This window comes from Coturnix japonica, chromosome 3 (genome assembly GCF_001577835.2).
Source record: "Coturnix japonica isolate 7356 chromosome 3, Coturnix japonica 2.1, whole genome shotgun sequence".
NCBI lineage: Eukaryota > Metazoa > Chordata > Aves > Galliformes > Phasianidae > Coturnix > Coturnix japonica.
This window is the reverse complement of record NC_029518.1, coordinates 28,207,403-28,220,798: the sequence shown is the minus strand read 5'-3', so window position 1 is coordinate 28,220,798 and position 13,396 is coordinate 28,207,403. Positions and strand designations below refer to the sequence as shown.

Here is a 13,396-nt window from a genome sequence, read left to right as displayed (position 1 = left end):
CTCCTCCACAGCTCCGTATTCTTGAGAAACTGACAAAAAGTTTTTCTGTTACTCTTTCCATCAAATATTGTCTTTGTTTCAATGGTTCATATTGCCAGACTGCTTTTAATAAGAATCTGCAAGAGCATGTTCCAAAGGGATTCTGAGGAGAGAGAACAAGAGTTGACACTTTGTCCTTTATAATTAATCTTCAGTTTGGGGATTGGGAGGGCACAGGGGAAAGCTCAGTGGCTGCAGAGTTGTCATTTTGGATCTGATATCTGGGAGTTCCTTTCTTATTGAGCGCTGTCAATCTTTATTTGCATTAGTTAAGCTAGAAGAAGTTGGATGAAGTGTTTTTGTGTTTTTTTTTTTTTTTATATGAAAGGAGCAGTTTGGAGAACAGTTTGTAAATAAGACTGATACCAGTCTCAGCATTTAAAAACAGTTATATTTGTTAATATGCCCAGATGGGGTCTTTAGCATTCACAAAAGAAAAGGAGCAAGAAGAATACAAGTGGTGTGACATACTAAACACAGATATTCTGCATGGTTAATCCTGCGTGGCATAGTTTATTAACAAAGGCAAAAGAAACAAACCCTACTAGTGTAGGATCCTGGGCAGCAGAGCATTGCTTCATTAGTTCGGTGCATATGGAAGCTTAACTCTCTCTAAGGTATAAATTAACATCTAACATTTAAGGCTAGTGTCTAAAATAGAAAGCTCTGTTGGACTGCTAATATTTGTTGACAATTAGCACAGTTCACTTGCTATTTAACAATAGGGCACAGCCAAGTAGTGTTAATCATTAATTAGTATTTAATGGACCCTTTAATTAGTATTTAATGGACCCTTTAATTTGGGGTTTCACACTGGCTTTATTTTAACTTCTGTAATGCTAATGCTTGTATGCTGAATTAAAAAAGAAAAAAGATTATTATGATTAAAGAGAAAGCAAATAATGAACTCCTTTGGAATAAGAATTACTTTTCAGTTGCTAAATCCTATTAACCAAAGAAAGTTTTTTCACGTCCATATAAAATATTGTCTATAGAACTCTTGAAAACTATAGGTGATGTATACCTGAACTTTCACAGTGTTGAAGAACAATTCTAATACTGTAGACTGAGAAATTGATTGAGAAGTCATGCATACATATATGAATCCTCAGGGCCAGCTTTACTTCCTTTTCAAAACAGATCACAGTTTAATGTTTCTTCTTATACTTCTTCTATGTTCCTGGTGTTTTTCTAGCAAATATTTAAGCAACACTGGATTCATTTAATGATAGGTTTTATTCCTTTCGTTTCAAAAACACAAATGCAATGTTATTTTCAAAACTTTATTTTATGAAGAATACGCTATTTTGTTTTGGGGGCGAGGGTTGCATTTAGGTGATGTTCAGATGTTTTTGGTAATGCCTGTGAAAAGAAACTGGGGAAATACGTAGGGTGATTGTAGGTTTTTTGTTTCATTTTATCTTTTTTACTTTATGTTATATATATCTATTTCATAACATTACCAGCTATTTCAATTTGATAAGGATGCTTTTCTTCTTTGTTTTTCACTGAAGTCAGTAATTATTTCTTAGGATACATGTTAACTGAGTAATTCTAAGAAAAGTTGTATTAGGAAAATAAAGTATCAGAGTTATTAAACTTCACGTTTTTATTTCAAGTGTAATATACTTTGAGCTAATTTTTGTTTTGCTTTCTGCCAGTGAGCTATGTCTTGGTTCACAAGGATGCACCTCTGCCCTACTTCTTCTAGTGCTGCAGTATATTTGTGTGGTTTGAGGTTATTCACAAACCAGCTTTAGAGTTGAAATTGATTGATTAATATTATAGTTACTACTAATGTGATTTCATAGTAAATATGAATTTGTGGACAAAAATCCTGGAGCATTGAAGTTGGGAAATGAGTGGGGTTTTTTTAACCTACCTTTATCAATACCAGTAGTAAGAGACTTCCATTTATTTTTATTTCTTGATCTCTCTTGTGTGCTGCACAAGAAAGATAGCTCCCAGTAAGTCACAGCTTACTTGGGTTTTATTTTCTTCTGATTTAATTCAGTGCCTTTGTTATTTATGCATGTTATTTCAGTTTTCCTGAGAACTAAAGTTCAGTGAAACTGTCTTGAGTGCCCACCTCTTCAAAACACAAATATTTGTTATTTTTCTGTTTCTGGGACACTGCAACATTTCATACATGCAAAGCACAGCTCCCATTCGGTTCACCAGCAGGTGCAAGTGTTCAGTTCTTCAGGTCAGAGCCCACCTTCTCAAGTCAGTGACTCAGAAAGTAGTGTCATTAAATGAGTGCTTGTAAAAAGCTTCATTGAACTGACTGACTTCATCAGAAATGCATTAAACAGAATTTCCAGGGCAGCATGAGTTGCTTTCCAGTTTTCAATCTCATTTGGTATATATCAATAACGGCAACTAAACACAGAGGTCCTGTGAACAACAGTGTCTTCCATTACCTCATTACTGTGTTCAGAGTGTTTACTGATCTTTTTACAGTCGTTTTACAAAGTGAAAACATCTTTGTAATGCTGCCATAATTTTCTGTGCCATTCTTTCATGCTAGCCTGTCAGGGAAACCTGACATTTGTGTCTTAGATCTTTCACCCTTTTATCTTTTCCAGCCATAGAATCTTGTAAATGAAGTTTAAATTGGTTGAATTATTCCCCTAATAAATACTGTATTTGCTATATGGTGCTACATTTGTTTTTTATACTGATGCTTCTGTTGATTTGAGTTGAAATAAACCATTTTTCCTGTTGCTTTTAATTTAAGGTTTTGGCTATTCTGGTCAGGGCAGTAGTGGATGGAATAGGAGGTCGTACTGGAGAAGCAGCAAGTGGATTGAAGGGGAAACTGAAAGAGCTGTTGGGCAGAGTGACTTCACGAGTGACAAATGATGGGGAAATCTGGAGACTTTATGCCCAACTTTATGGAAATGGACAGAACGATAGCATTGAAGATATGGAAAAGGTGAATGTGTTCTGATTTCTATGCTATGGATACATGCTGTACAAACTTTCTGTTTTCCAGCAAATTATGTACTATAATAAGACATGCCGTTGTTCCAGATGTGTTTTGCTGTAGTGTTTCAATAAGCTTATCTTCTGTTTTTCATGTTTCTACAGCATGCATTTTTATTATCCAACAAAAGCAAGATATTTTACATCATTTTTTTTAATTTAAAAATCTATCTCTTTTATCAAGGTTTAAAGCATCCCAACACAATACACATTCATTGTCCTGGATTCATATTCTGAATTTTTTCTTGGCAGCAATCTAATAGATATATTTTTATTTTTAATAGAAATCTTTGATTCTGAAAAGAAACAATGGTACCTTCTGGAAAAAAAAAAAAAAAGAAAAAATCATAATGGCATGATCCAGTGGTATCGTAAGCCATCACAATTCTTTGGATCCACAAAGAAAAAATTAAGAACATCTGTTACTCAGTCTCCAGCACTAGAGTGCTTTGTGCTTACATAGCTTAAAATGGAATTAATATAGCTTTGTAATTCTTAGCCTGTTAAACTGTTGGATCCCCCATTACCTCTTTGTGGTTTAGCTGTGTTAACTTCCATCTTTTTTTCTTATCACTTCCCAGAACATTGAGATGTATGCATTTCCCAAATTAACCACTCAGTGCTGCTCCAAGTGTTTACTTTTATGTATGCTAGAAAGTACTTTGCATTTGGTGTTGAATTTCCAAAATTCAAATAGCCTTGCATACTCCAAAGATATTTACAGGTTATCAGATCTTCAGTGAAGCTGAAAATACACAAGGTCAGCAGTCAGTATTTGTTTCCTAACAGGGTATGCCTTTGGCCAAGGCAAAAATGTCTGTCCACAAGATTGCTTGTTACTTGATGTCAAGTCTATTACCCATAAGTTTGGGCCCACAAATTGTATGCCTTTGCTGTTAAAATTGGAATTATTTGGGCCTTATTCAGTGTGTCTCTTTTCAGGTTCTGCCCTGTGAAATGCCTTGTTTAGTCCTTTCTCAAGTCCATTATAACTTCTTTCTTTGCCGCCCCCATTTTTCTTTACTACTGAACAATAAAAGGGATTTGGCCTATTCAGTATTCAGAAATACAGACTCTGCAATATCCTGTAATATATCCACAGATTCTTACTCAGACATGCAAACTAGGAGAGGCTCTGTCTATACTATAAATGTAATCACTTCAGAATCTGGTTACATCACAGTATTTTTCACTAACCCACTTATAAACATGGTTTCAATTTGTGGAGTAGACATGACTTAGTTTAACTGAGTTTCCTCATCAGACTTGTTATGGAACATACGGCCTAGCTTGCCCTGAAAAATGCAGTCATGTTTATAAATACTTATGATATGTTTCCATGTATATCCAAGTCTCCTAGTGTGATGCACAGAGATGAATCATGAAAGAGCAGAACGGTCTACAGTCACAGCACAAACAAATATAAAAATCAATTTAAATTTAAATACTACATAGTCATTGGTATCTTCTCAGATATCAAATTATGAAATATAAATTTGAAAAACATGAATATTTATTTGCCAGAAGTGTCATGTGATGTCAGCTATTAAGTGAATATAGTTATCTGTAGAACAATTCCAGATATATTGTTGCAATTTTCAACCCATTTTTATTGTTCAAAAGGTCAATGAATGCTGAAAGGGTATTATTTACTATTTCGTGGCATCACAGGACAAAGCAACGGGAAAAGATATATTATAGGATTGTGTTCCTTCTTACAAATGTAGGGTTTGACCTTTATTCCATACCATAATACCTTACTTAGTTCAGATTTAATTATATCTAGCCCATGTTTTCCCTAGAACTTAATTTGAGATAATGTCTGTCTGATGTCTAAATGTCTGGCTATTGTAGAGATTTTGTTGTTGGTGGTTTTTGTTTGTTTGCTTACCTTTCTGTTCTGCTGTCATATCTGACACCATGAGTCACTTGAGTCTACAGCAGATATATATACATTGAATCAGTTAGATGGACATTAGGAATGAAAGCTATTAACTTGTTTGTTTTAACCTGGAATATATTTAGTCTTATACTTTGTAAGGAGTTGACTTTTGTTGCTGACTTGCCGCTTCACTGAGAACTCCTTTCTTTGCTGCCCTAAACCCAGTACATACCTTTCCCACCAAGGACTCTTTCCAACCTTTAAGCAGCTTACCTGGATTCTGAAAACTTTTTGTTCCTTGAACTTTCCCCAGATTACAACCTTTTCCTTCCAGGTAAATTTAGGTTCCAGAAGTGCAACCAACCAACCAACAAGATTTTGAATTCTTTCCCCTCTCTGACAACAAAATGCCCTAGTTTGTTGCTCTGACTGAGACACATTAAGATTAAAATCAGGCTACTGTAAAAACTGTTCTCTTGGATGTTTTTCCTACTGCTGCCCACTGTTACCAACAGCTATAACCTAGATTGTTCCAAGAAAGAAATAATCTGCTCTGATTTGACTTTAGACACCTTTACTGACACTTGCATACATTCAGCATGAGCAGTTCAGTCACCTGGGCAGTAGTGGTTGGAACTCTTGCTGGGAGAGGAAAAAGCAGAAGCTTCTGGGCTGACAGTGCCCAGATTTCATCCATCCTTGTTCAGCAGTCAGAAGGCTTTGTTGTGCTCTGGAACATGTACTGCACTGACAACTTCTTCTTCCTTTGTATAATACTTAAAGTTTTTAAAAATAAGCGATTCAAGAGTTGTTACTGAACTAAGCCATGCATCTTTCTCATGCATTTGTCTCTTATACTTCTTTCGCTGTAGAAAGAAAGCAAAATAAGAAAGCAAAAAATAATTTGTTTCTTACTTTTTTCCCTTGTTGATATGCTGTGGTTTAGTTAAGTAGATTTTTGTGAAATAAGCTCAGAGATGTAATAAATTGTCTTAGATTTTTCTATGAATACTGAATGCTTATTGTTTTGGAGTAGCTGTAGTCCTGACTTCAATTCATAACCTCCCTACATTCAAATATAACTTTTAGTTTAATTCATGAACTGGTTGTTTCCTCTTCTGGCTACTGGAGTACTAATTCTAGTGCAGAGTCACTAGGTTTGTTCTCTTGTTATCCAAAGTTAACAGAAGTTACAATAATGAGATGGACTGAAGCATTTTTTTTCTTGTCCTCACACCAGAAGAAAACAGTTGTTTTCTTTTATTCCCCATGCATCTTCCTGCTCCTTGTCAGATGCTTTTTCTTAATAGAGAACCCTCCTGTAATATTGTTTACTTTCTCATTTTATTTTATTCACACCAAGAACCAGTGCAGTATGGCAACTAATAGTTGTGTCTGTAAAATATGAACCAAACACACATATATAGAAAGAAAGCTTTTGATGTATTCAGTTCTGCATTTAATAGCTACAAAATTACCGTTCAGTGTGAGTACAAGTATTTTTCCCTTTTCATGTGCATTCAGTTATGATGCCTTAGCAAATATGGTTCACATCCATCAGTCTAGACAGATTTTTAAAAGATAAAAATGAGATACATATTACTTTATATGCCTGTCATACTTGAGATGCAGTATTGGTGAATAACATCTGTGTTACAGCTGGTGCTTACCATTGCTACTTCAACTTGCAGAATATCAAGCACTGTAAAGATATGTTTATTTTCTCGATTGACTACCACATTTGTATCCATTTAAAACTAAATTAGTCTCCTAGTTTGTTTTCTTGAATACTGATCTTCTTTTCTTTCCTTCCTTGCAGTCACTGCAGTGTCTTACTAAGGCACATAAATGTGAAATTCAATCAAATGATTGGGAGAAAGATGTTTCTGCTTTTAAGGAAGTAGCAAAAGGAGCCATAGAGATTGCACATGGTATGTCCTACCTGAAAAGTCCTTATACATGATGATACATGATAATGTACATGATAATACAATGTACATTGTAATAATGTACATGATAATACAACATTTATTAAGGAAAGTAATAAAATTTTGCCTCATTCATTATGTTTATTGCTACTATTTGGAGTCTTCTTAAACAGAACATTCCAAACATGGAGTAAGCAAACATGAATGGTAAAATGGTAATTGCTTGTTTTCCAAGGTATTTAATGGTCTTACAGCAATTTCATAGTTCAAATGTAAATGCATCAGTTGTAATTCATTTCAGTTCTCTAATTATGACATTTGATTTGCCAGTGCCATGCTAGCATCTCTGGGGTAGGTAGTTGTATGTATGCTTTACTCAGTAAGACTATTAACTGTACTGTAGTATGTGTTTAAGAAGAATTCTATCATAGAATTACTATTTTTAGAGGAATTTTCCCGGAAGTACTTGGCATTCTTTTTGAATATCCCGAAAAGGAATACCACATTCAAACATTAAGTATAATATTAAGTATAGGTGATAACAAAGTATGTTTAATCAACTGCTTTTTCTTAAGGATTACTATTGAGGTAATGTGTTTTTGTTTTGGGGTCCTTCTCCTCTGTGTTTGGATTCTAGTGGCTATAAAATGCAGTAAGAACAAATCCAATCATCAGGAGGCTTTGCAGATACTTTCTTCAGCTCGACTTAACTTACGTGGCTTGTCATCCAAAGCAAAGGTAGGAATGTTTGAATTATGTATCTTTATTAAGTTACTGGCACCTGGTTTTCTGTTTTATGTCATTTACAGACAAAATAATATCTTCCTGTCTTGGTGAATCATCAGAAAGGTGTTCACCTCTACACTAAGGATTCCAGTTGTACATAGACTTCTACTAACCTTCTTCCCACAAGGATTTAACTGAAATAAACCTACTGTTATAAACTTTCAGTGCTATCTTTCAGACTGAGTTAGAATTTTATTTAGTGTTGAGCGGAAATGTTTGGAAGAAATCAGTCATTTTGAAGACTTATCCCTTAGCATGAATAATCACGGGGAGGAGTGGAGCAACCTGAGAAGGAATGGTTTGTAAACCTCTAAGACGGAGAGAAGTGTGTCCAGACTACTTTGCATCACAGTTATTTATTAAGGGAGAAACTCATTTTAATTGGGTTTTTATGGATATCTTATCAATTCAGATAGTAATTATTTGGAAAAAGTTATCGTATTTGAATTACATTCTGTTTTTGGAGCTGCAGTTTGTGCCTCCACAGCCAGTCACTCAAAGACCTGAGCCTGTTTCTGCACCATTATTATCTTAATTTTAGAGTGTATCTCACAGCATGAGACACTGCCGTTGTTTAACTGAGGGCTGATAGAGAATACATTTTTGTTCAAAGTGCAATTAAAATCTTATTCTTCCTGGCTGTGTGGGGGGTTTCATAAATGGGAATTACAGAGTGTAAGTTTTATAACATGTACTTGGGTTACAAAGTGTTGATCCATCACCAGTGTGTTAAACTGTACTTTTGCTTTCTTTTAAATCCTGCAGTTTTAAGGATAAGAGCCTAAGAAAACTACGTAAAGCAGACATAAGTTGAGATCCATAACTAACTGTGCTTACAGATACTAACATATGTAAGTCATAGGAATATAGTGAAAAAAAAGTCACAATTTTTATGTTGTGTTATGATTCACAACATTATTTAAAAAAAAAAAAAAAAGAGGGAGAGAGAGAAAAATGGGAGCCTGAAGATGACTGTAGAAAAAAACAATGACAAAGATGATATAAACATGTTTTGGTGGTTTATCTTATAATAACACAGTCTTAAAAGATGAAGAACAGTTGAATCTAATGCATTGTTTTGTTAATTCCTGAAGGTGCTTCTATGTTGCTGCCATGTTAAAGATAAAGCCATTGGTGTGACTTAATTGTGTTTGCATACCTTCTGATATGTCATTTTTAACCTCAAGTTTAATAGAATTTCTAAAGTGTGTTGATTGTGGTTTGAGAACTCAGCCATCTTGTGCAAGATGAACTGTTCAGCAAGTGTTTAGGAGTGTTCAAACTCAACTACAGAGTCGTCTGTTGCTGCCTTATCAGTTTGTGATTGCGTTGTGGTTAATTTTTTCTTTCAATACAGAAAAACATACAAAAAAATGCTAAGGGCTGACTCAGTTGTTGTAATTTCAGAAGGAATAAAGGAGCAGTGAAAGTAGGTTTTAAACAACTATAGTCCAAAATTCTGTTGTAAGGACATGCAGATGATATTAGCAGGTTTTAGACTGGTGAAACAACACTGCTTCTCAGATTTCCCACTTCTCCTTAGATTTCTAACTTGGAGGAACCAGTCCCAGCCTAATGCCACTCCCATAACGTAGCCAGACTCTGCAAAAGGCTGCCCCTAGAAAATGTGTTGTTAACAGGCTCCTGTCTGAACAGAGCTGTCTGGGCAGTCGCATGCTCTGATGTATAGCACAGTGGGCCCTCTTCTGCTCCTTGGCGCCATGTGTCATTCAGATCTGACAGGTGGGGTCTTCCAGCAGGAGAGAGGTCCTGGAGCTGTATTGTAAATGCATGAAATGTGGGTACTGTTGCGGGAAAACATGAGGCACAAGCCCAAAGAGCAGTGGTGCATGAACTCTCCCCAGGCTGCATCTAGCTGAATAGAACTCTTTAACTGCATGGGGAAAAAAGAATAAATAATTATATCATTCTGTTCTATTGAGCTGTTTTAGCCAGAAAGAACCAAACTTCTGTCACATGAAGTTTGGGGGCTGAAAGTCATAGAAACCTCTGTACTTGTATCAGAAACGTGTTCCTATTTTTGTGGAAGATAGTCCTGTTGCTGAACCAAGGAATGTTCTGAAACACACTGACAACTTTGGTTCAGGCTTTTAAAGTACTTATATAAATATATATCTGTATTGTTCCATTATGTTTTGATGTTACAGTGATGACAGATGTATTCCACAACAACGTTTGTTTTCTGGGTTTGTTTTTTGTCTCTACATGTTGGCTTCTTCTTGTGACAGATGAAGTGTGATTCACTTCCCTTTTACATAGTAAGGGAGACACATATGTTTGGGTCCTCCCGCTATGTTTATGTGGAGCAATACCTCTCAAAGCCTCCATATGGCTCAAGTGACAGATCCTGGTCTTGCAATAGCAACTTGTTCTGGTCTGTCTTCATTCAGATCTTATGTGTCTCAAGACTTCAGACCACCTTCCCCTTGGTTTTCCTCTAAAGATGTGAATTTTATGATCGCTTCTGAGTTAGGTGCTGTTTGTGTTTGTTATTGACTCAGTTTAAGAACAAACTGTTTTTATTTTGTCAGTATTTTGTCTTCTCTTACATGACATAATTATGCACAGATGCATGTCTCAGCCCACACGTGTCTTGACACCAAATGCACAAGTTTTATTTGGGTTTTTGGAGAAAATGACACAACAGTATGAGACACTGTGAAAATGGCCACTAAAATCCACAGCTAGTATTTTCTCAGCAAGCAGATCAGTAAGCTGTAGTTGGCAGTATGAGATGTTGTTTCAGTTCTGAGTTTCACAGCAAAGTCCATAGCGCTCCATGCAATTGGGAGGCAGTGTGTGCAGTGCAGTCAGAGCAGAGACCCGACCTTCTCCTCCTCACAGGGATTCGGTCCCTCTGAAGCACCTTCTGTTTGTTAGTCACAGGGTGGACTACGGTGAGTGCTAACAGTATGAAAGGCAGCAGAGTAGTGGTGGGGAGGCTCCTAAGCTCACTCCCCCGAAACAGAGGAACTATAAATGTAGTTTAAACTAACATTTCTCTCTGTCACACAGCAACGCTTTGTAGATGTAGGAAGCCATGAGATTTGCAGTGAGATCGCTGATGAGGTGACAACTATGGACAACTTGATCGCTGAACTCCAGGAACTGAGCAACCAGCTGAGGGACCAGGGCTGAAACACAGACCAGATTTTGTGACTGGGAAACAAGGATGATGTATTTGTTTTGTTACAACTTTTACTGATGAAACAGTAACTATTCTAAAGCAACTACAGCCTCAATAAATATTTTTTTCTGAGCAACGCTATTTTTGTGGTCGGCTTCCTTCAGATAACAGTCTGCTTACAGATAATAGTCCGCTTCAGATCCTTATCTGCTCTCATAGCGTTACAAAGTTGTGCATCTGCCTCCTCAGGCCCAGATTTTCTGGCAGCAAGCCGATTGTATTTATAAGTAATATGAATTTCGGCACGTGAAAGGTGCCGGGGCGGAGAAGCTGGAAGACCACCTGGAGGAGGCGGGAACTGACACCTCCCACCTATCAGTGCTTAAAGGTGGACACATCTTGACATCTTTGTAAAGCTTTGTATCCTTGTAAAGATGCTGAGAATGGAGAATAAATTGTTTACTTGCCAGGATTACTATGTGAGGCTCCCACAAAATTATCGTTTTTACAAAGGGCAAACCTGCTTGTGAGGGGCCACAACACTGTTTCATTGAAATAATCCATTAAGGGTAACTTAATGGACATTAAAGTTTTCACAGAGTGAATTTGCTGGAGGTATTTCCATTTTGCTCATATTTATGTAGTGAAATATAGTGGAGGATGGACGAGCAGGAGCTGGATCACCGTTTCAGGAGTCACTGGCTCTTCAGAACAGATCACCATCTCAGGAGATCTCAGTCACTTCATCCATGAGACCAAACACCAGATGTCTTCCCAGGTACATTCTTGCTACCTCTTACTTTATATTATTACTAATATATTATATTAGTTATGTTTTCATCTCTCTCAGATGCAGGGTGAGATTACTTTGATAAGGAGTTTGTCACAGAGAACGTTTGAAATAAAAGCCACCTCAGTGCACTGTATGATACTCATGTTCTGCACTCATGCCAAGTGCATTTAGCTCTGCGAGTCCAAAAATGACTGTTACTGCAAAAGCTCTTGCTGTCAAAAAGCTTTTTAGTATGGAAAGAAAAAAGAACATTTCCCAAGCACAATATAGTCTTTCCAGATCTTCATCCCACGAGGAGCATCTGTCTTGTAACATGGAAATGATTTTTCACTTAAACCAGTCCCATGACAACTGAGGAAGGAATCCTTGTGGGTTTAGCAAAGCTGTATAGACCTTTCCCATTGCAGCAGTCATACCTACAAACACCTCTGTAATGTCTGTTATTTTCAAGTGTTCTGTGCACAGCCAACTGAAAAAAAATTACATAGTTTAGCACGTACCAGATTAAGCAGTATTTCACATGAGTTGCTACATGTACTCTGTCTCATTTTTTTCTCTTTGTTGTTTATCTGCCATTAGAGCTGATCTGGTGTGAAGCAGAGGGAAAAAGAGCAAGTATAGAATTTTTCATCTTCTGCCTACCCAAGAAGAATAGTCTCAGGGTTTTGAAGATGAGTATAAAGCTGGTAAAGCATGAAAGATGTGTGATGTATTGAAGGAGAATTCACTTGCATGGCTGAAGAGGGTTTGTTTTACATCTCTTTGACCTAACATGGCTCAACCTACAGTGTATTTTCAACCACTGGTATTCAGAATCCAGGGATGATCTGATTCACTCAGAGGGCTGTGTCAGCACAGAGTATTGCAGCAGGGTGTGGTGCTAAAAGCTTTTCATGGGCTGGGATATCACTACTCATGAGCAACAGGAATGTTCTTTTAGGGCCAGTGAGACCATGCTGAGTCAAACAGGTCTCCCTGAATGAGTCGGAGGTGTGTGCCACATCCCATTGTCCTCCATTCTCCTTCTGCCACGATGACCTGTCTGTTCAGAAAGGTGAGCGGCTTTTGTCCCAGCATTCATGCAGAGCTCTTTACCAAACATCCCTTGAAATGAAACAAGGCCTGGAATATTTTTTTGTGTCTAAAAATGGTGTACAACCTGTATGCAAATAGAGAGGGTGCATTCACAAAGTTAGCTTCAGACTATGTATATACATTTGGTTAAAACTGTTCTTACAGTTATTATCAAAATAAATATGGTAGGAAAATAGGTATTAATTTCATCCTGCTTTGGAACATTACTGCCCAAAGAAGCAAAAAAAAAAAAAAAAGAGAAGAAAAGAAAAGAAAAGAAAAAGAAAAACCACAACCACCCTGCTATTTCCATACTAATAATAATTAAAATAGTATATGAATATTTAACTTTTCTTCCAGCTAATAGTGTACAACTTAGGGTCTCTGAGCTTGAATTGGAGCTTGGAGGAAAATCTATATAATTACTTCTTCTGTGATCGCTTAAGTGGTTCCTGTTTCAGAAATGCTTTTGTAAAACCAATTTTAAACATGAACATAAGCCACACATTTATATTGCGCATGTGTGTCATACAGCTGTTGATTCTGAAGATGTAAGAGCAACGCACCTTTACAGGAAGGTAAGTCTCTTGAATGTAGTATTCAGTACAGAGACAGGAACATAGGTCACCCTCCTGCCTCTGCATTAATAGATGCTTGTCACTAGTCTAAAGGATGACTACATGGCACTTACATTCTTCATGTTCAGAAATGACTACTTGTTTGCTTGTGTTGTTGAAGAAGCACTTAAAGGCGTTTGA

At 36.7% G+C, this 13,396-nt stretch overlaps 1 protein-coding gene across 1 annotated transcript in view; it reads left to right on the top strand.

Annotated features, from left to right (window-relative positions):
• The window catches only part of TTC27 (tetratricopeptide repeat domain 27), a 90,710-nt gene extending 79,798 nt beyond the window's left edge, over positions 1–10,912 (top strand). The window contains exons 17-20 of the mRNA XM_015857781.1: positions 2,780–2,977; positions 6,729–6,840; positions 7,475–7,575; positions 10,660–10,912. Of these exons, the coding sequence (XP_015713267.1) occupies positions 2,780–2,977; positions 6,729–6,840; positions 7,475–7,575; positions 10,660–10,782 (534 nt within the window). The 3' untranslated portion in view covers positions 10,783–10,912. The remainder of the gene's footprint in view (positions 1–2,779; positions 2,978–6,728; positions 6,841–7,474; positions 7,576–10,659) is intronic.
• Positions 10,913–13,396: the final 2,484 nt, after the last annotated feature.